The sequence below is a fragment of the Budorcas taxicolor genome, chromosome 11, assembly GCF_023091745.1.
Source record: "Budorcas taxicolor isolate Tak-1 chromosome 11, Takin1.1, whole genome shotgun sequence".
Classification (NCBI taxonomy): Eukaryota; Metazoa; Chordata; class Mammalia; order Artiodactyla; family Bovidae; genus Budorcas; species Budorcas taxicolor.
The window spans coordinates 16891464-16915923 of NC_068920.1; the positions used below are offsets into that span (position 1 = coordinate 16891464).

General features: G+C 42.3%; 1 protein-coding gene across 1 annotated transcript in view; it reads left to right on the plus strand.

Annotated features, from left to right (window-relative positions):
• Positions 1 to 24460, plus strand: part of PHACTR1 (phosphatase and actin regulator 1) — a 513424-nt gene that overhangs the window by 15519 nt on the left and 473445 nt on the right. Inside the window, exon 2 of the mRNA XM_052649098.1 lies at positions 8322 to 8468. Within this exon, the coding sequence (XP_052505058.1) occupies positions 8322 to 8468 (147 nt within the window). The remainder of the gene's footprint in view (positions 1 to 8321; positions 8469 to 24460) is intronic.

Sequence of the window (24460 nt, forward strand, 5' to 3'; positions counted from 1 at the left end):
TAATATAATGAATGTTTATTGGGAATTTCTTTTGCTAAAGACTTTACATAGATTACATGTTTAAATCCTCATGGCAACCCTAAGATGTAGGTACTATATAAGGGCCATCTTAACAGATATAGAGGGGACAAGTGACTTACATGAAATCATTCAACTATTAAGTATGGAATTGGGGTATAAACCTCAAAGCCTGTGTAGCTAGTTAACTTCTATTTCATACTGTCTAGAAGGAAAATAGCCTCCACATTATTTACACAGTCGTACAAACTACAAAGTGCCACGGGTAGAGAGAGACTGGAAAATGCCACATTCTCACACTGATGCTAGGTTTGGGATGGAAATAAAAACATTTGAGCCATAAAAGATGGGCAGAGTTTAGACAGGCGATGATTGAAGAGGAGGAAAAGAAAGGCTTCCCAGTGGGAAAATTTGTACTGTCATTTGACACTGTTTTCCTAATTTTTGTTTGAATCTTCTTACAATTTGCCAATTAATCCATCAAACTGGTTAAGGTTTGGGTTTTCTGGTAGCCACAGATGGTATCGAAGCATTCATGAATGATGCTCTCAGTCCACTGAGAACCCATGTGTATTACTTATCTAGTGCCACATACTGAGTTACCCCAAAATGTAGTGACTTCAGACAGCAAACACTTATTATCTCATAGTTTCTATAGGTCAGAAACTCAGGAATGTCTTAGTTGGGTTGCTGTGGCTCGGAGTCTGAGGTGGCTGGGAGTCAGGATGCTGGTCAGAGCTGCAGTCATCATCAGTTCCAAGGCTTCTCTGGGGCTTTGAAGATGGCTCATGCAGATGGCACTTGGCAGGAGGCCTCAGTTTCTTGCCACATGAGCCTCTTCACTGGCTTTTTGGGTGTTCCTGTGACACTGCACCTGGCTTCTCCCAAGACTCCAAAAGAAAGCAGGACCGAAGCTGCAACGCATTTCCTGATACACCATCGCTTCCACCATATTCTAATGGTCACAGAGACCAGCACTGATTGAGTGTGGGAGGGCATGGATGTGAATGCCAAGTGTTGGGGATCCCTAGGAGCCATCTGGAGGCTGGCTATCACAACATACAAGTATTCAGGGAAGCAGAAAACTTCTCCAAAACACAGAGGACATGGTTCTTATACGCGAACAGTTTTTATTTAGTATATCTTATATCTTTTAAGTAGTTTTAAAACAAGGCACAATTTTATATAAACCAAAATATTAGTCCTTCCGGGGCAGAAACCAGTATGCAATGTTATGGTAGCTATCCAATAGTATTAAATAGTATTGTATTCATCTTTATCCAGACATCAGACCTAGGTACTGAAACCCTAAAGGAAGAGTCAGAGCAAAGTCAATGTGAGACCCATGTGGCTACAGGGAACAGGGCTGGTCAGAATGCCCGGACATGGAACCATCTCTTTGGGAAGCCACCACCTTTGGGGTATGGCTGCACAAGCTGCGCCCTTCACAATTCCATAATTCTACTTATATGGGCTGTGATGTGAATGGCGTACCCCTGCTCGAAGTTGCACGACACTGAATACCAAGGAGATAGAATGCTGGGAAGCAGTGGGAAAAACTAGGCACCCGTACCCTCTCCTTTGTGGGCCTCACAAAATTAGCCACATAGAAATAGGAATAAATAGCAGAACTGTGCAGAATGGACAGCTCCTTTAATTACAAGTTTAAGTGGAGAGCTCTAAGATGTGCCAATAACAGCTCCTCAGATTCTTGGTTATCTAGCAAAGCATACATATGTATAGAGAAGAAAAAATATCTCGGCAGCTACATACTAAATTTAGTTTCAATAAAAAGCACAAAAGCCTTTTTGGTACATTTGTGTTAAGCCTATTTAAAACCTATACAAGTTACTGCTGCAATCTTGGCTTGATATTGTAGTTAATAACATTCATCTTCATTATTGGCATTTTGCATTTTCTACATAAACGATTTTCAGTACCATCACTCTACTTAGTGACATCACACTGATTTTAACTTGGTTTAATTGCAAGGGTGTAAAGGTTCTTATATATCTAACTTGTGTTAGATACACAAAATAGTATAACATGTATACTTAATCTATGCAGCCCGATTCTTTAATCTGTTTGACAATACTATTCTAGAATAAATTTTTTAAGAAAAATTCAAACACCTCCAGCATAAATGTAGAATCGATTACCCTTAAGATCATTACTGTATTTATCTGCAGCCTGCGGGAATGGCTGCCATGATAATTTTTCAGAAAGATTAAAGTAATGATGGGACATCATCTCTAATCCTTGGAAACTTTGGCAAATAGAAAGAAGGAAACATATTTTTGCTAGTACCTTTAAACTTTTATTGGAAATAATGTAAAACTTATGGAAAATTTGTAAAAATAAAATAGTACAAAGAACGTTTAGGTACCTTTTATGCAGATTCACCTGTTGACCTCGTTTGATTATCATTTGCTGTCCTGTCTGTACAGCCCCTAACCTATCTGTTTATTGACAGATGGATCAATTGCTCTATCCAGAGAGGAGTGCAAAAGAATATATGTTAAAAAGAAATTTTTTCCTTGTGATGGGAACTCTTAGATTTTACTTCTTAACAACTTTCATATATGAGCTATAGCAATGTTAATTATATCTCTCATGTTGTATATTACGTCCCTAGTACTTTTTATCTTATGACTTGAAATGTGTGCCTTCTGACTACCTCCATTCAATTCCCTCTCCCACTCCCACCGCTGGTAACCACAAATCTGATCTCTTTTTCTATGAGTTCACTTGTTTATTTGTGAAATATAATTAACCTACAAGACTGTTGGAGAAGGAAATGGCAACCCACTCCAGTACTCTTGCCTGGAAAAGCCCCTGGACGGAGAAGCCTGGTAGGCTACAGTCCAAGGGGTCGCAAAGAGTCGGACACGACTGAGTGACTTAACTCTCACAACACTGTTAGTTCCCGGTGTATAGCATAGTGATTCCACATTTCCATACATTTCAAAATGGTTACCGCTGATAAGTCTATTCACAGTATGTCACCATACAAAGGTATTACGCAGTTACTGACTATATTCCCCACAAGGTACATTTCTTACTCTGACTCATTTACTTTGTGACTGGAAGTTTGTACCTCTTGATCTCCTCGCCCACCCCTCTCATCCCCCATCCCTTTCTACAAGCCACCACCTCTCTGTTCTCAGCACCAACATCTCCACTTCCATTTTCTTAAGTTCGTCCATTTGCTCTGCTTTTTAGATTCCACACGTAAGTGAGATCACCTGGTATCTATCTTTCTTCATTCCTGCCAGGGTCCATCCACGTTGTCACAGATGGGAAGAGCTTGTTCTTTTTCATGACTGGGTGGTATTCCACTAAATATATGTAGCACATTTTCTCTCTCCATTCATCCACTGATGAGCACCCAGATTGTCCCCGCATTCTTGACACTGTAAACAACGCTGCAGTGAACGTAGGGTTGGACGTGTCTCCTCGAAGCCATGCTTTTGTCTTCTTCAGACCAATGCCCAGCAGTGGAATTGCTGTGCTGTGTGGTGGCTCTACTTATGGGATTCTGAGGAAACTTCACTCTGTTTTCCATATCCTCTCCTAAAACTTGCTGTTTGTTGTCTCCCCAATAAAAACCACTCTGTCAGGCATGAAGTGATACCCCACTGTGATTTGGATTTGCATTGCCATAATGATTGGTAATACTAAGCATCTTTCCATGGGCCTATTGGCCATTTGTATGACTGGGAAAATATCTGTTGTTTACATCTTCTGCTTATTTTTAATTGAGTTATTTATGTTGAGATGTATAAGCTTTTTGTATATTTGGGACCATTGTCAGACATATCCTTTGCAAATGTCTTTTCCCATTCAGTAGCCTGCCTTTTCATTTTGTTGATAGTTTCCTTCACTGTGCAAAAGCTTTTTGGTTTGGTGCCATCCCATTTGTTTATTTCTGCTTTCATTCCCTTGCCTGAGGAGACATATCCAAAAAAATATTGCTGAGACTGATGTCAAAGGCCATACCTCCTATGTTTTATTCTGGGAGTTTTATGGTTTCCGGTCTTAGATTTAAGCCTTTAATCCATCTTGAGTTTATTATTGTAGATAGTACGAGAAAGTAGATCAGTTTGATTCTTTTGCAGGTAGCTCTCAAGTTTTCCCAGCTGCACTGCTTAAAAAGGCTGGCTTTCCCTCATTGTATATTCTTGCCCCTTTTGTCATAGATTAATTGACTGTGTAAGTGTGGGTCCATTTCTGGGCGCTCTATTCTGTTCCATTGACCTACGTGTCTCTGTTTTTGTGCTGGATGACCCTTGCATTTCTATATCTGAGGTGACAGTGAAATGCCCAGTGGTACTCAATGCAGAAGTGGTCAGACTGGGAGCAACACCCACCACCCCTAATGCACACCCCAGGGCTCTTCCCCTGACGTTAGTCAGTCAGATATTTTATGACAAGAGTCATGTTTGTGAAAGGATTCACAGAGAATGAAAACTGTGGAAACACTGGAATGAGCTCTCATAGAGGGGTGAATCCTTCATACAGGATAAGAGAGAGATACGTGAGCTGGGACTGACTTTGTAAGGGAATTCTTAAAGGATTTCCTCCCTCAAAAGATGGGAGGACATAAAAGAGGCAAAGTGAAAAAAGATAATGGGAAAACATAGACGAGACAAAGAAGACTGCAAATTTTGGAAGCCAAACAATGGAAGGTAATAGTCTGAAATGAAAATGTCATAAAATAACTCAAGAACACGCACATGCGGATGGAGGTAGTATTTTAATGTCCCTTTTGTAAAAAGTATATCTATCTAGAATTATTTCAGTAATACTGGCCCGCATGATAGAGATAATATAAAAGCACATTTAAGCTCTTTTGAAGAAAAGTAAACTTAAGCTAGTACCAATATTGCGTTCCTAATCCTCTGAAACATCGAATGAATAAGAAGCAGAAATTCAAAGATGTATTTCTCGATGTCAAGAACCATTATTAAGTAATATCAGAGAAACAGAGAAAGCTAAGACTAGAAAAGCTAAAGATGACTTTACTGTTTTTTGATAAAGGCAACGCTGATGAATGAAAAGTCGAGAGGGTGGGGGATCCCAAGCTTTTTGAGTAATCAAACAGCACTGCAGTAGGGATTTCCCTGGTGGTCCAGTGGTTAAGATTCAGGGCTTCTGCTGCAGGGGGCACAGGTTCCGTCCCTGGTTAAGGAACTAAGGCCCGTCCCATGCCATGTGGCGCAGGCAGAATAATAATAATAATAATAATAACAGCACTGCATTCATTCAAAGAGAGGTACGGGTTGGGAAGATCCCCTGGAGTAGGAAATGGCAGCCCACTCCAGTATTCTTGCCTGGAGAATGCCATGGGCTGAGGAGCCTGGCGGACTACAGTCCACGGGGTTGCAAAGAGTAGGGCACGACTGAAGCAACTATACATGCATGCATAGTTTATACACTGTATAGTTTACATAGTGTATTTCCTTTTGCACTTCCTCAAGAGCTTGAACCTACATTTTATGATCATAATATTGGTTTGCAGCCTGATTAGTCATCTAAAAGCATCAACCTTCATTGTTTATTTCATGAGCCAAACACCCCTGTTGTGCCTCCTGGGATGGGAGGCATCCACTTTTAGTCTATGTTTAACAGAGACAAATGGGACATGATAAGGAGACAAATATCATAGAAAAATGAATTTAAAATGTGGATAGTCAACCTATATATATATGCACTTAGCAAATCAATATACTGGTTAAAGAACAGGATTTGAAACCAGGTAGAAATGGGTTCTGTCCCCATTTCAGCTACTCATTGACCCATTAGTTGTATAAGTCTCCTTTACTCTTTGCTTCCCTCTTCTCTCCTCCCTCCCTTTCCCTCTCTCCTCTCTTCTTTTATTAAAAAATATCTATTAAGCATTTATTCTGTACTGGATTCATGCCAAAGACTAGTGGGCCAGTCATCTCACATTCCTGAGGGAGAACATGAAAAGCTTATTGGGAAGAACTTTGTGGTGTACAACACAAGGAAAGGTCCAGATGAAGAAATGAGTCAGACTTGTGGGGACAACTCTGAACAGACTGGAGGGAAACAATGGGAGATGACTTAGGAAAGACAGATGGGAATCAGGTTGTAAAGGGCCCTGAAAGCCAGGATAAGTACTTTAAAATTAAATGCTGGGAATTGGCTAACTATGAGAAATTCAGTGATTAGGAAGGTAGCCTAGTACAGGGAGGCCAAAGGAAAGGATTATTTCAAGAAGGATACATTACTCAAGAAAGAAATGGACCTAACTGTTGTAAGGCTACTGATGACCTTTAAAGTACCTGTGACTGAGTGGTGGGAATAAAAAGTAGAGGTAGGGATACAAGGAGGGGATTAGGAGTGAAACAATGGAGCCTCTGGGGCCAAGAGTTCCATGGGAAGGTTAAACAGACTGGGAGAGAAATCGCGCAGTGGGGACTGAAGAAGCGTCAAGGAGAAGGCAGATGAAGAGTTACTACCTACGTGCGAAGTGAGAGACCAATGTGAAGAGGCTGAAGAGTCTAGGGTGGGTGCAAGGGTACAGGACGAGAGTTAGAACTGACAGCTGGAGTGGAGAGGGACGTTTTGCACAGTCGAAGCGGCACTTCATCCTCTGAGACTGAAGGGCATGACTTGACACTGAGATTTCCTTTGTAGCAGGAAGGGGATGAAGATAGCATTTATCTGTGTACTCCAGGTGGGCTCCTGTTAGAAAGAGATGTGGCAACATCCGGCCACAAAAGACCAAGTGACTGAAGCTGCCAGAAGACAAACATCAAAGAGCTGAGCCCATCAATAGGTTCAGTAGGAGCATCAAAACCATTCTGACTCACACTCCAGAAACCTTTCTAGCTGTTCCTACTATATAACATGGGAAGGCTGCAGTGCAGACATTCAAAGAAATGTGAGGTGCCCTTGACCTTCAGCCTGTCCCTCAGAAACAATGATAGAGTTACAGAGACTACAGGTCCAACCCAAAGACCACTATGCATGCTGTAAATCACCAAATCAAATCTTGAAGGTGAAAATGAATGGGTACTTCTATAGAGATAAACATATCCTAAAAATCAGTAGTGCTAAGAAAGCCACTGGGGGACTTCACTGGCAAGCTGGTGGTTAAGACTTTGCCTACCAAGGTACGGGGTGCAGATTTGATCTCTGGTGGGAGAGCTAAGATCCCAAATTCCTGGCAGTCAAAAAGCCAAAACATAAAACAGAAGCAATATTATAACAAAGTCAATAAAGACTTAAAAAATGGTCCACATCAAAAAAAAAGAAAAGCCACTCAATTCTTGGTGAATATACCTAGTCTTCCCTGGTGGCTCAGATGGTAAAGAATTCAACTGCAATGTGGGTGACCTGGGTTGGATCCCTGGGTTGGGAAGATCCCCTGGAGGAGGGCATGGCAACCCACGCCAGTATTCTTGCCTGGAGAATCCCACTGACAGAGGAGCCTGGCAGGCTGCAGTCCATGGGGTCGCAAAGAGTTGGACACCACTGAGCGCCTAAGCACATACTTGTCTACATTCAAAATAGCAAATCTAGAAACTTTACAGGCAACCTGCCCCTAAAGTTGTACATGCTTCCACATCTGGTTCCATCTCTATCTGAGCTCCAGAGCTGGGAAAGAGGGTGCGCAGGGGGTACTCTCGCCTATCCTGTTCTCTTCCCTGACCAGCTGGGACTAGGCTTGCACCCCAGGACTAATAATGGCATGCAAGGGAAGCTGAAGCTGGGCTGTCTGGTTGGGCATCCTTGGAGCAGACAATCCTGGGGGTTAAGGAGGCCCTCGTGTGCACTTGAGAAGCGTGGGTAAGTGCATTTGGCGGGAGAGGACACAGTGCTGACTGGGCATCTTTGGAGTCCTCCCTTTCGCATCCGCCTCTCTGGGCCAAGAGCTGCAACCTGGGGCTGCAGGAAGGAGGCGGGGTAGCCGTCGTCTGCAGCAGCACCGACCCGCTGGCCCTGGGGCTGGGAGAGGAGCTGGGGGTGAGAGGGGTGGGTGGGGGTGAGCGCCAGCCAGGGAGAGCATGATCTCTGCTCCAGTCCACAAATCCTTAACGGGTTTTCTTTCTCTCCCTTCACCCTTTTCTCTCCTTTGCTCTCTTTCTTTCTCTCTCCTTTTTTTTTTCTTTTTTCCTTTTTCCCTCTCTTCCCCCCTCCCTCCCCGTTCCCTTTCCCTCCCTCTCCCCTCCCCCTCTCCCCTCCCCCCTTCCCTGTGTGCGAGCCTCTTCCTTCCCCCCCCCTCCCCTTTTCCGCCTCTCTCCCTCTCTCTCTCTCCATCTCCTCCCTCTCAGCTCGCCGGGCGACCCTGCTCCTGCCTCCCACCTTAATGGCGGCATCTTCGGAGGACGATATAGACCGGCGGCCCATCAGAAGAGTCCGCTCCAAGAGCGACACGCCGTACCTCGCGGAGGCCAGGATCTCCTTTAACCTGGGGGCAGGTGAGGACGCAGCGCGTGCCCGGCTCTCTCCCCGACCCGGCTCCCTTCCCTCCTCCCCGGCTGGCTCAGCCCCCAGCCCCTCCTTTGGTACCCCACCCCGCCCCACTTCCTACCCAGCTGGTCCCGGGCGTGCACTCGCTCTCTTTGTGTGCCGGGTGAGGAGGTGTGTGTGTGTGTGTGTGTGTGTTGCGGAGGTGGGGGAGGGTAGCGCGTGGATCCCTGCATCCGCTGGGGAATCACACGCCGGGCTTTCCCCTTCCTTGAAGAGAAGAGAGTGCTGTCACCGATAACAAAGATCGTAGGCGTAGCCTGGAGCGCTGGTCAGCTTGCCCGAGCGCCGCCGGCTGTGGGCGGAGGGGGCTGGCCAGGCTCCGCTGGTGTGGTTTGCTGGTGGGGCTGCTACCGCCGGGTGGAACTTGTTGGTGACATTCAGACTCTGGTGATTCTGCTGGGTTGATACGGCTGCTGCGGCTTTGGAGTGAGGAGAGACGGGGGGGTGGGGTTTAACAGCTGGGAACCGGACCCAGCAGTTGGCAAGCAGCCATCGTGATGATAGTAATAAGATGGTCTGTGGGATACACGTGGGGTGACGGGAAGCTGTCAGTGGTACTGGTACCCAAGGTGGCCCAGATGGGATTAAGTGAAAAGGGTAACTGAGGCGGAGGAGGGAGGGAAAGAAGCAAGGGGGAGAGGCGGATGCAGGAAGGATGGGAAGGAAAAAGAAGGGAGGACGGAGGAAAGAAGGAAGAAAGGGGCCACAGGAAGGACTGAGGGACTCAGGGAGTCAAACTGTGTCCGCTGAGACCTGTCAGGGTTGCCTGAAAGGACGCACCAGTGTCCACTGTCTCCACTGATGCTGCTGTTGCTCCAGATTCAGGGGCAGACCGCCCCTGCCCCCTCCTGATCCTAGTACAGGGTCCCTGTCACCAGGAGGAAGTTGTTCGCCACTAACTTTTCTAAAAGACTGCTAAGTCCCCCTGCCTCCCGCCCCCCAAGTGTGTGTCTCTTCCTTTCTAGAATTCCTTACTATTCTAGCAACTCCAATACGAAAAGAGTGAGGGCATTTTCCTGAAAATCCTCCTTCAAAATAAGTTTAAGAAGAAAAGGATACCTTTTTCTTTAGGAAACTAAACCCTTGAAAATGGAACTGAATCAAGCAAAGTATATATGTGTATGTGCATGCTGGAGCAAAGAGAAACTTCAAATAATGACTATTTTACTCACTACTGAGAAGTATGAATGAAGGAGAAAGCTCTACATAGAGAAACAAGATGTGTTTGCTAAAGAACCATAGCCTCTGACTGGTGGGATGGTAACTGAGTGTGCCGAAGTAGCCAACTTCTTTGGAGTGTGATTTTTCCTATTTTGGTGATTTGGGGTTTTTTTTTTAAACCGTTTGTTTTCTTGTCACTTCTGGAATGTTTGCCTCTGGATTTGCAACTGGGGAAAAGAAGATTTCATTGGAGGAAGATTTGATAGTTTTTGTGACATACAGTAGTAGCCTGTGGTCTCCATTTGGAACTATTAATCCTTCACTTGTGTGTTCTAGATTCAGAATATGACTGTGAGGGTTCTTGGAAAGGACTGAGAAGAGTTCCTTTTAGGATAAAGGTTGTTTCCAACCCAGAGATATTAAGGATGACTCCTTTTTTTTTTTTTTTTTTTTTAACAAACTCCTGTATATTCCCTTAACATCTTTGGCTTAGCAGAGAAGGAAAGGGGCTAAGGAGACACTTAATAAAGGTTGTCCACCTACTACTGGTGCTTTTACAACAAAACAAAATAAAGCATGAAAAAAGAGTTTCAAGTTTCTCTTAGTGCTGGATTAGGCTGTACCATTCTGCCACCAGATTCAAGCCAGTGACTTGCAGTCTTTTATTCTGGTTAAATTGCTTTGGAGGCCAATGAAAAGACTGGACTTTTCAGAGAGGACTGTCTCCTTTTCATCTGGAAATAAACAGGCCAAACAAGCTCCCAGTCCCTTCCAAATGTCCTTTAGAAAATCCCCTTAAAAGCACAGTGTCAAGAAAGACAACAGTAAGGAAGAAATGTGGTGGGAAGGATGTTTGTCAATGAGGGAGGGTGGTTGCTGAGGGCTGTATTCTTTCGTTGGGGAGCTGTCCTCTTGGTGGTGCTGAAGCTGAGGGCTGTTGTGACAGAGACCTGACAAGGAGCTGGACAGCTGAGGAGGGGGTGGGGCGGGGGTGGGGCGGTGGGGGGGAACGGTGCTTAGTGCCTTGGTGATGGAATCCCAGGGAAAGTGCTCACTGACTGGCCTCCAAAAACTTTTCTATCCCTGCCCACCTATGTGCGCCGCCTGTTTACTCCACCTCCCGCCTACTGCTCCACTGCTCAGATCGGGAGGTTTTGCTCTAATTTTGTGGTGGCTGCTTACTCCCAGGGCTTTGTTTTTCAGCTGGTTTGGAGTTACTTTCCTGACACAATAAGATCTACTCTCAGATGCTCTTTTCCCCCTCCCTTAAAAGTAATTATAACCCCTGGCTTAAAAAGCAAACAGTCTTGTTTATCTCCTTGAGCAGCAAGTTGTAATTAAACTATTAGTGTCGTTATCAGCACTGCTGAACAGAAGAGCCTGCACACTTTGGATAAATTACATAATCTGGGCATAGAGAGAATTTTGTCTCTTAACAACAATTTATAAACGATTAAGCGAGGAAGCTTTCATCCGCCCTTTCTTCCTGCTCCTCTCCTACCCCTAGTCACTTACTCTTTATTCTTTCCAGAGAAATTCTTTATTGGTTTAAACTGTTTGTCTTTAGGATTTGCCTTCTTACACCTACTCATTTTATATAAGTCCACATTTAATATTTGAGAGGCTTAGTAATCACTCAAGGAAATAAATATATACATATTCATTTTATTTGGATATCATGAAATCATTTGGGGACCAAATCCCTTGAAACTAATGTGTACACTTGCCAGATAAAGTAGACTGGGGCATTTTAAATACTGATTAAATTCTTAAGCATTTCTTCAACTACACCTTGTCCTTAATGGTACTTAATAACATCATTTCAGAAATAACTTCACAGCATGAGTGAAAGATATAATCCCTCACCTACAGTCCCAAGTCAGTCAAAGAATAGCACCAAAATGTGGGTCTTTCAGCACTTTATGAAATGCTAATTTCAAGATTCAGCCTAAATTGAGAGTGTAGAGAACAAAAATTTTTCTGAACCATGACTTTATTTTTCTAAAAGAGCCCCTTTTGTAGGTTTTAACTTCTATTTAGCATTTAGTATATTACACAAACCTTGATAGATGCTTGTTTGCTGAAGATAGCATGTTAGAGAGAATTAAGCCAATGTATTTGCTGAAAGTAACCCAGACACATTAGACCTCATTTAAAACCCTGGAAGAAGTTTTTTCCTGAGAAATTAAAATGTGTTAAAAGGACATCGTGTAACAGAAGAGTATGTTCACACTATTAGTAGCAAGTATTTCTAATTGTGTTCTCACTCAGCAATGAACATTACTGACATTTAGCTTGTAAGCACTTGCTCTGCCTTGTGAGGTCATTGATTCACTGCAATGAAATGAATGCAATGTAGAATTGCAGCTCATCTGGCAAATATTTTTCTTTGGGCCAGTTTATTCTATTGTATTTATTTATCTCTGTATTAACAATATATAAAAGAATGTTTGATACATAGAAGATACTGAAATGGAAAGGTTCTCCATAATTGCACACCAAATGAATGAAAATATTATAATAAATAAAAGATTTAACCACATCTAAAACTTCTATAAAGGATGTCAAAAGAAGGAAAGCTAGTCATCCTGATGATTTAGGATTGTTTAAAACACAAAGCCAGTATTTTGCACTATTTAGGAAAATAAGTACTTCTCTAATCATGAGTATGTTTAACCTCTGTTGACATTGCAAAATTGCTTTGTATGTATGGAGGAGATTTTAAATTAATCGCACGGGCAACCTCCGAATGCTTATCCTCTTTGGAAGCCTGAGATCTGTTCTAGTTTCTGATGTTAGGAACTAAAGCCAGGGACAGTCTTTGACTTCCATTGATCTCCTCCACTATTTCAGGCCCAGAAGAAAACTGCAATCAAACTTAGCTTTCTCTGACTACCTACAGGAAGGGATGGGTCAGTATGTTACAGTTTAAGCTGAGATCCCTTTCCTACCTTTCTTGAGGAGGAAGAACCTTTATCCTTTAGCTGAATTAGAAATGTCTCTGATATTGAGAAGTGGCATCCCAGAATGCGCTATTATCCTTTAGCCGTGAGGACTGTCTCTAGGCAAAACTGTGAACATTGCCATGCTGAACCAAGATTATTTCACCAGTGTGAAGGTCTTGGTAGACGTCCCCTTCAAGCTTTCCCTGAAGAATGACAATGGATGTATCCCTCACATTATTTCTCTTACTGATTCCAAATTTAAAGCAGATCATATGGGCCTGACTTTTATTTGGTAGGCCCAAAATTTCCTTTGAAGTATTGCTTCTAGCATTCATTAGGGGCTTCCCTGGTAGGTCAGATGGTAAAGAATCCACCTGCAATGAAGGAGACCGGAGTTTAATCCCTGGATCAGGGAGATCCCCTGGAGAAGGCAATGGCTACCCACTCCAGTATTTCGCCTGGAGAATCCCATGGACAGAGGAGCCCGGTCTGCAGTCCATGCAGTTACAAAGAGTCGGACATAACTGAGCGACTAACACTTACTTCACTTCACAGCCAGAATCCAGGCGGCTAACCAGATAACTGACCAGTGGCCTCGACTGTGGGGCTTGCTGAGTGTCTGCCCTCTTTCTGTGTCATTGGGAAAACTAGCTAACCTGGTAATCTCACTATGTCATGCATTAAAGTGGTACTAATGAAGACCACTCCAGGTAACATAAATAAAATACACAAAGCACAGAAAAGTGAGTAATTAATGCCAAGAGGAAATGGGAAACTCTTTTCCATAAATATTTAGCTTGGCTGCTTACCAAGTAATTGTTTCAACAGCAATTCATACATTTATGAGATAACTCAAATACAGAATATGAGTTGCATGGTTAAATTGTCTTAGGATCTTCTGATCTGGGCATTCTTAAAAAAAATTTTTTTTAACATCTTAATATTGTATTTGCTGTTAGCACTGAATTCTAAGTTTCTTGTTTGGTTTATCTGTATATGCCCATTTATTTAAATTTCATGGAAGGTGATGGAGTTGTGTTTTGTATGAAAAATTAGAATCAAGAGTCAGAAGAACTTGATTCTGCTGCCTCTCTTCCTCTAAAACTGTAGGCAAGTCATTTAACCTTTCTGAGTTTGACTCACTCCACTCTAGACTTAAATCTAGACTAAACTAGACTTAAAGCTAGACGCCTTGGACTGCAAGGAGATCAAACCAGCCGATCTTAAAGGAAATCAGTCCTAAATATTCATTGGAAGGACTGACACTGAAGCTGAAATTCCAATACTTTGGCCACCTGATGCAAAGACCTGACTCATTGGAAAAGACCCTGATGCTGGGAAAGATTGAAAGCAGGAGGAGAAGGGGATAGCAGAGGATGAGGTGGTTGGATGGCATCACTGACTCAATGGACATGAATTTAAGCTCCTGGAGTTGGTGATGGACAGGGAAGCCTGGCATGCTGCAGTCCATGGTGTCGCAAAGAGTCGGACACGACTGAGCGACTGAACTGAACTGAGACTTAAATCTCAGAAGTCCCATCCTATCTAAAAAAATTGTGTGTACTAACTAGTACTTCTGTCTGCACTAATGAATGCATACTATGCCACTGATTTTATGTACAGTCTTATTTATGGTATGAAACATATGGTGGTAGTGGTTTAGTCACTAAATCATGCCTGACTCTTTGCAACCCCATGGCCTGTAGCCCACCAGACTCCTCTGTCCATGGTATTTTCCCAGCAAGAATACTGGAGCAGGTTGCTATTTCCTTCTCCAGGGTATAAAACATATAGAAGAGCACAATTTTCAATATGAATTAAAACATTTGATCAAAGCTAAGTTATTAAAATAAGTTTAAAATATATATTATAAACATTTAAAATAACTTTTTGGTAATAACTAAGAATTGCTAGAAGGCATATTTACATGTACCATATTAATAAAATATTTTAAATTTGAATATCCAGGGATTAGAATCCTTAACAGAATTGATGCTCTATAAGTATTTGTTGTATGATTGAATATAGAATTAGAGAAATCGTAACAATAAATGGACAGTCAGAAAACTAAATATTAACCCAGTTCCCAGTTGGCATTTTAAGTCTTGTAGCCTGTTGTTTTGTAATTAAAATGAAATGAGTATACCTATAAGATCTATATTTTCCCTTTATCCTTTTAAATTACCAGGGAAGGGAAATATATATGCAGACTAGCTAATTGGCAGGATTCAGTCAAGGTGAAATGTACCCTTTTGGAATTCCTAACTTCTCAGCATTGTTATAAACCTTGACCATGAACTATGAAGAACTTGTTTTGTTTTTCTTCACAGGCATATAAGCTGACAGGGGCAGATAAACTATTGGTCAGAATAAGTGCACAGATAGATTTTTATGCATACCTTTTCATACTGATTAAAGATATTTTAAAGTTACTTATGAAGTTATTCTTTAATATATGCAACTTTAATTCATCATCATTATTTATTGTACAAGTAAAGCAACTAAAATTCAAGTAGAGAGAGATGATAAGTTATAGAGCTATTTTTCCTCTTTGACTTAGTAAGACGAAAAAGGAGACATACATTATAGCCAGTGGAAGAAGGCCTGAAGGAACAAATAATAGATATCAGGTTTTCCTCATTGCATGATACAAGAAAAATTCTAGAATTTTATATTTTGTTTCATAACTCTCCCCCTTCACTTTAATCAGTGATAAAGTGAATATGATTGGCGGGGGGTGTGGGCCATTTTGACATTTTAATTGCTTTAATTTATAAGTCTTTTATATAATGAAGGATGGTTAAAATAAAAGACAAAATCAATTTTGTGGCCTTTTGAATGATGATGGATTCATTCACATGATTTTCTACTCAAGTTATCAAAGGGCACCAGGAATAATCTCATGCTAGTGGTTATTTAACATTTATGATGGCAAGTCTTGTGTAAAAGCCTGTAGGTTTCCTATTGATCTTTTCACATTTATATACCTTCTACTTACAACACAGTAACATAATCTTTGAATAGTAAATACCTGGGCTGTAATTATAGATGTAAGGATTCAGTATATAGTTGACCTTTTATATCATGGTTCTGCATCTGATGGATTCTACCAACCACAGGTGTGAAGAGGCAGGTTCAATCCCTGGGTTGATAAGATCCCCTGGAAAATGACAACACATTCCAGTATTCTTGCCTGAAAAATCCTATGGGCAGAGGAGCCTGGTGGGCTACAGTCCATGGGGTCACAAGAGAGTTGGACACGACTGAGCAACTGAGCACACACTTGGAGACATAGAGAGCTCATTTTTTATGAATGTTTATCAGTCAGAGGACAACAAGTTGGTTTAAGATGCCATCATGGCTTAATTAAAAATATAAAAGAAACTTTACTCTGTTTGAATTTATCCCTTATTCCATCTGGGCCCTGTTTTAGAGGTTGGGGGGTTGGGGAGAGGATGGAGGAAGGTGAGATGAAATAATAATATGTAGTATTCATTCATTTGACAAATATTAATTTAGAAGTTAAGACAGTATTTTAGACCCTTAGGATACATTATTGATTAAAACAGAAACTTCTTATCCTCATGAATTTTAACTTCTCAAAGTGAGTTATGGGCAATAAACAGTACAATAGGTAAGTACATTGCACAGTATTTCATAGGTTAACTGATAAGGCAAAAATAAATACAGCAAAATAAGAATGTTAGACACATGGGAGCAAAGAAAGGGATGGATTGCAGGGTAAGCAACACTGAGAAGAGGAAATGCGAACAAAGTTATCCAAAGAAGAGGAACATGAGCAGTGTGAATATGGCGTAGAAGACAAGGCAGAGAGTGCGGAGGGAAAGCCAGGGTTACAGCCCCAAGTCAAGTGTGTTTAGGACCTGGCTGGCAAGGGGCCCAGCGTGGCTGCAGGGGAGTGAATCAAGCGGTCGGAGGGAACGAATGGGCACCAGATTGCAGAGGGTCCTGTGGGCCACTGCCCTCTCTTGCTGAAATGTGGTACAAGGCAGGGATTTGAGCACAAGAGTAACAAGATCTGAAATAGATTTTAGAAGGTTCCCTGGGGCTGCTGTGTAAGGATAGGCTGCAGTGGGGCAAGGAGGACGCAGGGAGCTGGTTTGGGAGCTCTGCGGCAATCCAGAGGTGGTGCCGTCTCAGCAGCATGGTACAGCAGAAGCAGTGAGAAATAGTCAGATTCTGCATGTACTTGAAGGTGTAGCCTATAGGCTTCCGTGGTGGATTGAATGTGGGCTGTGAGACGAGAGGAGCAAAGAGTATCTCAAGGTTTGGCTTGAGCAACCAGAAGGATAGGACCATTTAGGGGCATGGTTGTGACTGGTTGGGGGCGGGGGGTGGGTGGTGATCAAGAATTCAGAGACAGACTTGACACGTGTGAGATGTCAACCAGACATCCAAGTGGAGGTATCCAATAAGCAGTTATACAAGCCTAAGGTTCAAATAAGATCTAGTCCAGAAATAAATAATTGAGTTGTCAACATACATAGGGCCCTTGTAGAGGACTTTATCAGCATTTGCTCACTTATCTTTTTATAATAACCCTATGAGATTGGCATGATTATTGCTCTTCTTATTTTATCCATGTGGGAACTAAGTCACAAAGGGCTTAAATAACTTAGCAAAGGTATGAAGCTAATAAGGGGAATAAGAGGGAGAATTGGAATTCAGATCATGTTTTATATGGCATCAAAATCTATATTTTTAATGGCCATGATTTATTACAAGAGAGCAAGCTTATGTTATCAGCTTTGCTTTGAGGTTCCATTGAAAGCTGAACATGGCTAAGGGAAAGAAAGAAGTGGAACTAGGCATGCATCCTAGCTCAGTATTTTAAAAAATGTTTGGCTGGGATTCACTATAAGAAGTGCACCTCATATCGCCTCACATACATATCAAAAATTGGAATAAAATGGTCCTTAAAGAAAGTGAAAGTCACTCAGTCATGTCCTACTCTTTGTGACCCCATGGACTGTAGCCTGCCAAGCTCCTCTGTCCATGGAATTCTCCAGGCCAGAATACGGGAGTGGGTAGCTGTTCCCTTTTCCAGGGGATCTTCCCAGTCCAGGGACTGATCCCAGATCTCCTGCATTGCAGGTGGATTCTTTACTGTCTGAGCCACCAGGGAAGCCCCAAAATGTTCCTCAAAGTACCTTATAAGTCCCATATGTACTCTGATGTTTTCTGTTTCATGCCTTCCCATGCCTTTTTATTCTAACTTATTATTGTTATGAAAATGCTCCTTTTAATCCATCTAAATGATTGTATAATATAATCTTCAGTTTTAAAAAATTCCTTGATTGATCATTTTCTAGAAGTGATCTCTGAACTCAGAAAAAGCTTTTGCAAGGAAATCCCTCTTTAGTCCTTCTGCTATCCCGCTAAGAGTATGGGCAATTCAGTCTCTTACCTGGAGGTAAGTCAAGGTAAACAAGAAAACTCCCAAGGTCAGTACCAACTTAGCTCTTGGACACTGTAGACACAGAGCTCAGACCCAAGATACATTTAGAGGCCCTTGAAAATGTTTTAATTTCTTTTAAACTCAGAAGAAAAAGTAAATTTAATCTAGGCTGTTTTACATATGTCTTTATTCCCAGGTAGCTCAGATGGTAAAGTGTCTGCCTGCAATGCCGGAGACCCGGGTTCATTCCCTGGGTCAGGAAAATCCCCTGGAGAAGGAAATGGCAACCCACTCCAGTACTCTTGCCTGGAAAATTCCATGGACGGAGGAGCCTGGTAGGCTACAGTCCATAGGGTGGCAAAGAGTCAGACATGACTAAGACACTTCACTTTCACTTTCTTTATACCAATACATATAAATATTTTGTAATATTTATTAAAATATAGTTTAAAAAAGTTTTGTGGTGAAAGGAGCCTACAGAGACAAACATGCATTTGTTGTTCAGTCACTCAGTGTGTCCAGCTCTTTGTGACCCTATGGACTGCAGCACACCAGGCTTCCCTGTTCTCCGCCATCTCCTGGAGTTTCTCAAACTCATGCCTAGGAACTACGAAAGTCACAATGGAGCTCTACAAAGGTAGAGAGAGAAGCAGTGAGAAAAAATTATTTTTTGATGCAGAGTAGTGGCTCTGGGATATATTCTGGAGCTAGGATTTGGGGATTCAAATCCCTACTTTATCACTTACTAGTTGTGTGGCCTTGGGCAAGACATTTAACCTCACCTTGCCTCAATTTTCTCACTTGTAAAATGGGACTAACAATGTTGACCACATTGGACGTTTGTTTTAAAGAGTATTTAACTTATTAAATGTGGAAGAACAGAATAATTCCTGCCGCATAGTGATTATTCACTGCACAGAGTGAAGAATGAGCTCCTTTATTCCATATGTTTCTCTGTTCTGCCTCACCTGTGTTCTATTCTTCTAAAATACCTCCAAAAAAAAAAGATGCCTCTCTAGGTACCACATTGTACAAGACCAGATGCCCCTTTAGGTAGGTACCACATCTTAGAAGACCAGATGAGCTACAGATTCAGAAAGTCTCACATAAGGAACAAATTTTCCGAACTAAATTTTAGTCTACTCATTCCTTCTTGGTTTTACACTACAGAATGAATGGAACTTGTCCCAGATGAGAAAAAACGTCACCCTCAAACTCTGAAAGTTAAGGAAATTTACATTGAAAATAGTCTATCCTCTGAGTTGAGTGGAATGGATCATCTTTGAAATGTATTTTACGAATGACCACATGGAAATTATTACCTAGGAAAAACCTACTGGACTTTCCAAGAATCCTCTGAACTTGCAGGAGATGTTGTGAGGGAAAGAGAAAAAAGAAGAGCAGAGAAAGATATACATGGGGGAAAAAAAAGTGAGACAGAAAGGGAGAGAGAGAAAACAAAGCTACTCATTTTGAAAAAGGCACCCATGTAGATCAGTGGAGTACATCAAAAATCATAGAATCTTGACTTTTGAGAGTCAAGAGGAGTACCTTCTCATCTCTGAGTAATCAACACAACGGTGTTGTGATGGGTTTGAAGATTTGCTTGTTTCAGTATCTGTCTGCTACTTATGAGCTCAATCATCAAGACCTCTAAGACAGGGATAACACTCTCTAATTTTCATTGTCACTTTGAGGACCAAATGTGAAAATGCCTTGCCAGTAGCTCTATGCTATAAAAGGGCAAGAAACAGATGAAGTCTGGGTGAATGGGACAGTTTAAATGTCTAGCTCTAGCACAGGAATAGAAATGCAAGAAATAGACTAATTCTAATCTAAAATGTTGCCTCTGTCATGGTCAAATATTCAACTACTACAGCCTAGTGGCCTAGAAGGACTGAATACAGCATCTACCTGTTTATAAACTGAGGCTATTGTGTTTCTGCCTCCGCTGTGAATCTCATTGTTGTGTGAAATGTGGTCCCCCTATGATATTATTATCCATTCATAAGAAACAAAGTGCTTGAATTTATACAAGCGTTTGTGAATTGCAGGAGTTTTTCACTTCTTAGTGTTCAGTTCAGTTCAGTCTCTCAGTCGTGTCCAACTCTTTGCGACCCCATGGACTGCAGCATACCAGGCCTCCCTGTCCATCACCAACTCCCAGAGTTCACTCAAACTCATGTCCATTGAGTCAGTGATGCCATCCAATCATCTCATCCTCTGTCGTCCCCTTCTCCTCCCGCCTTCAATCTTTCCCAGCATCAGGGTCTTGGAGGAGGTTGCCATTAACCCATACCACAGAGCTGCCAATGGCACCCCACTCCAATACTCTTGCCTGGAAAATCCCGTGGACGGAGGAGCCTGGAAGGCTGCAGTCCATGGGGTCGCTGAGGGTCAGACATGACTGAGCGACTTCACTTTCACTTTTCACTTTCATGCATTGGAGAAGGAAATGGCAACCCACTCCAATGTTCTTGCCTAGAGAATCCCAGGGATGGGGGAGCTTGGTGGGCTGCTGTCTATGGGGTCGCACAGAGTCGGATGACTGAAGTGACTTAGCAGCAGCAGCATAGAGCTGCCAGAACTTACACAGGACTGGGAAATAGACTCTTGGAGGGCACAACAGAACCTTGTGCACCAGGACCCAGGAGAAAGGAACCGTGACCCCACAGGAGACTGTCCTGGACTTGCCTGTGGGTTTCTGGGAGTCTCCAGCGAAGCCATGGGTTGGTGGTGGCCTGCTGCAGGGTTGGGGGGACAGACTGTAGCAGTACATGCATGGAATCTTTTGAGGGAGGTCACCATTATCTTCATTACCTCAACCATAGTTTGGCCCCAGGTAAATAGCAGGGTGGGAACACAGCTCCACCCATCAACAGAAAATTGGGTTAAAGATTTACTGAGCACGGCCCCGCCCATCAGAACAAGACCCCCTATCCCCCTCAGTCAGTCTATCCCATCAGGAAGCTTTCAGAAGCCCCTTCTCCTTCTCCATCAGAAGGCAGACAGACTGAAAAGCACAGTCACAGAAAACTGCCTTGTCTAACTCAATGTCACTGTGAGCCATGCTGTGCAGCGCCACCCAAGACGGGCGGGTCCTGGTGGAGAGGTCTGACAGAATGTGGTCCACTGGAGAGGGGAATGGCAAACCACTTCAGTATTACTGCCTTTAGAACCCCATGAACAGTATGAAAAGGCAAAAAGATAGGACACTGAAGGATGAACTCCCCGGGTTGGTAGGTGCCCAATATGCTACTGGAGATCAGTGGAGAAATAACTCCGGAAAGAATGAAGAGACAGAGCCAAAGCAAAAACACCACCCAGTTGTGGATGTGACTGGTGATAGAAGCAAGGTCCGATGCTGTAAAGAGCAATATTGCATAGGAACCTGGAATGTCAGGTCCATGAATCAAGGCAAATTGGAAGTGGTCAAACAGGAGATGGCAAGAGTGAACGTCGACACTTTAGGTATCAGTGAACTAAAATGGGCAAATTTAACTCAGGTGACCGTTGTATCTACTACTGTGGGCAAGAATCCCTTAGAAGAAATGGAGTAGCCATCATAGTCAACAAGAGCCCGAAATTAGTGTAGAAAAAGAGTACGTCTTAGTGTAGTTCAAGGCTAACTCCAACTTCCTACTTGACCACAGTCCTCGAGAAGGTACTTATCATATTCAAGCTACAAGTAAGTGTACTGCACACTAGCTGTACTGGCCAATGCCAGGTGGAGTATTCAGCAGACTCAGCCTTCAGCAGTTGTTCAGTTGCTAAGTCATGTCTGACTCTTTGTGAGCCCATGGTCTGTGGCCCACCAGTCTTCTCTGTTCATGGGATTTTCCAGGCCAGAATAATGGAATGGGTTGCCATTCCTTCCTCCAAGGGATCTTCCTGACTCAGGGATCAAACTCATGTCTTCTGCATGGGGGCGGGGGGGTGGTTCTTTGCCACTCAGCCACTCAGCAAGCCCCAGCCTTCAGCAGGCTCTTAGTCAAATAGCTCTTCTTTCACAATCTCCTCTCCCCTCTTCTTCCATTCTCACTCTTCTCCCAACTAAGTGTCCTACTTATGTGTTTTAGCCTTGAAAAATAGAACCAGAGGTTTCAAGGCAGAACCCTCGTCTCAGAGAGAGAGGGTTAAATGTCCCCAGCTTATCTGTGGAAGTCTAGGGCAATTCATTACCTCCCACTCCAACCATACAATTACAGTTTGCACAGCTGTGGAGCCAGCTGCCCTGTGTTCACTACAGACTTCACATCACACTGCTTTCCAGCAACATCCTTGCTATATCTGGTCATGACGCTGACGGTAATCAGCTAAGAAGCAAATTTTCAATAGGAAAAGTGACTTCTGCCAGCAGTTTTGGCATACAGCTCAGAGCTGCCCTACATATAAGGAAACTTCTCAAACCGTTCTGGAAACAATTTCTCCAAGTTCATTTTGTTCGATGGAAACAGAACAGGCAGAAACAAAATTAGGAGTGACAAGGCTTTTTTTATTCATTTTTGTCTTCAACTTTTGCAGCTTGGAGGCTCTGTCTAAGCTATGGATTTTATTCATATAGAAGCAAAGTTTTTCAGCCCATATCTGGGTCTGGAGCTATGATGGGTAATGCAGAGCACACCAAAGTTTGGTTAATCATAGATTTCCCTTTATATGTAATTTATGATACCATGTGACTTTCATGAGTGTATTTTACTGTATTTTAACATGAAAGATATTTAGCTAATAGAATTTAAGCAAATTAAATGCTTGATACATTATTACAATTCTGTAAAACTTCCCAGTGACTAAATCTTTTCTTCAAGTTGCAAAATAGTTTTCTTTCATCCTTTCATGTAAGTAATTCATTCTAAATATGCAGGAATAAATCATGAGTGTGGATTCTGATGTTTTAACCAAAGATGGTCCTTATTACCCCATGTGCCACTCAGTTCTCACCACAAAACCCTCCCTCTTTTATGAGGCAAACATGAGAGCATGGTCAACAGTCACCATAATTAATGCTTGGTTTGTTTAGTTAATTCAAAAATTCTTCTTTGTTTTTCAGTTTATTCATATGCTTGAATCTATAGTTCAGATCATATTCCTTTTGGGTATCTTAAGAACACTTACATTTTTCAAAATGAAGAAGATGCTCGTATTTTTCTCGTCCCCACGTCTGAGTCAAATCATGTCACCACTTGTCTCATGAATGGCAAAACCACATAAACGGAAGTGTGTGTTAAGTCTCAGACCAACTAGAACCATCCATAAAAATAATGCCAGGTCAAGCCAAAGTAAGCTCAAATCAGCCTTAAACTCACTTCATCGGCCTCTCGGTTACAGCTCATATAATACGATCTGTATGAACAATTTCTGCTGTAAAGTTACCTCGTAAAGAAATACATCATCTACAGAGTCCTTTCATAAACCCAATTACAGGAACAATTCAGCAGAGTTATAGCTGCTAGGATCTGCATTCTCTCTCCTCCTTGATTCCACTTATTAAAGACACTGAAGTGGAAATATTGAAGTGGAAGGAAACAATGACAGAATTTAGCCAGCACAGGAAAGGCTGGTATAATCCCTCAACCAGGCATACTGTTCGTTCTCTCTTAGTGCTGTGTCTTCAACTTCATTTATCATAGGTGATTTGTCTAAAGAGAAGCTGTAAGCAGGCACTTTGTACACAAATATGAATGCATTTTCAGTGTATCACTGACTGATTTGCAAAAATTGTGCATGCTTCATTCAAAAGTATTAGTTGGCTATTTCATTTAAATTCAACCATCATAGTACTTTGATAGCTAGGATATTTGGTGGCAAGGCCCAGAGAGTGGAAAAAAGAATACAATGCATAAAAATATATCAATTAATAATAGATAAAAATATATTGTTGGGGGAAAAAGTCCAGTTGTGAAAGATCTGATTCCTTTTAGCTTCACGTGTGCGTGCTCATTTGCTCAGTCATGTCCAACTCTTTGAGGCCCCATGGACGGCAGCCTACCAGGCTTCTCTGTCCATGGGATTCTCCACGCAGGAATACTGGAGTTACCCAGAATACTGGGTTGCCATTTCCTTCTCCAGGGTATCTTCCTGACCCAGGGCTAAAACCCTCGTCTCCTGCAGCACCTGCATTGGCAGGCGTATTCTTTACCACTGAGCCACCTGGGAAGCCCTTTAACTTTATACCAAGGCTCAGACCAGTAAGGATTCATATTAACTTTATTATCTCAGACAAGTTCAAGTGGTGATACTGGTTTTGAGAAGAAGTCACATATGTTATGATAAAGGCTAGAAAGGGATCAAGTAGAGAAACAGATGTAATGTTCAAATGAAAAGTTTCCTGCAGCCACAATGTATCCTTCAAAACTGGGGGAAAATGAGAAGCATGTTATGGTTGCTGTTGAAAAGTGAAAGTGTTAGTTGCTCC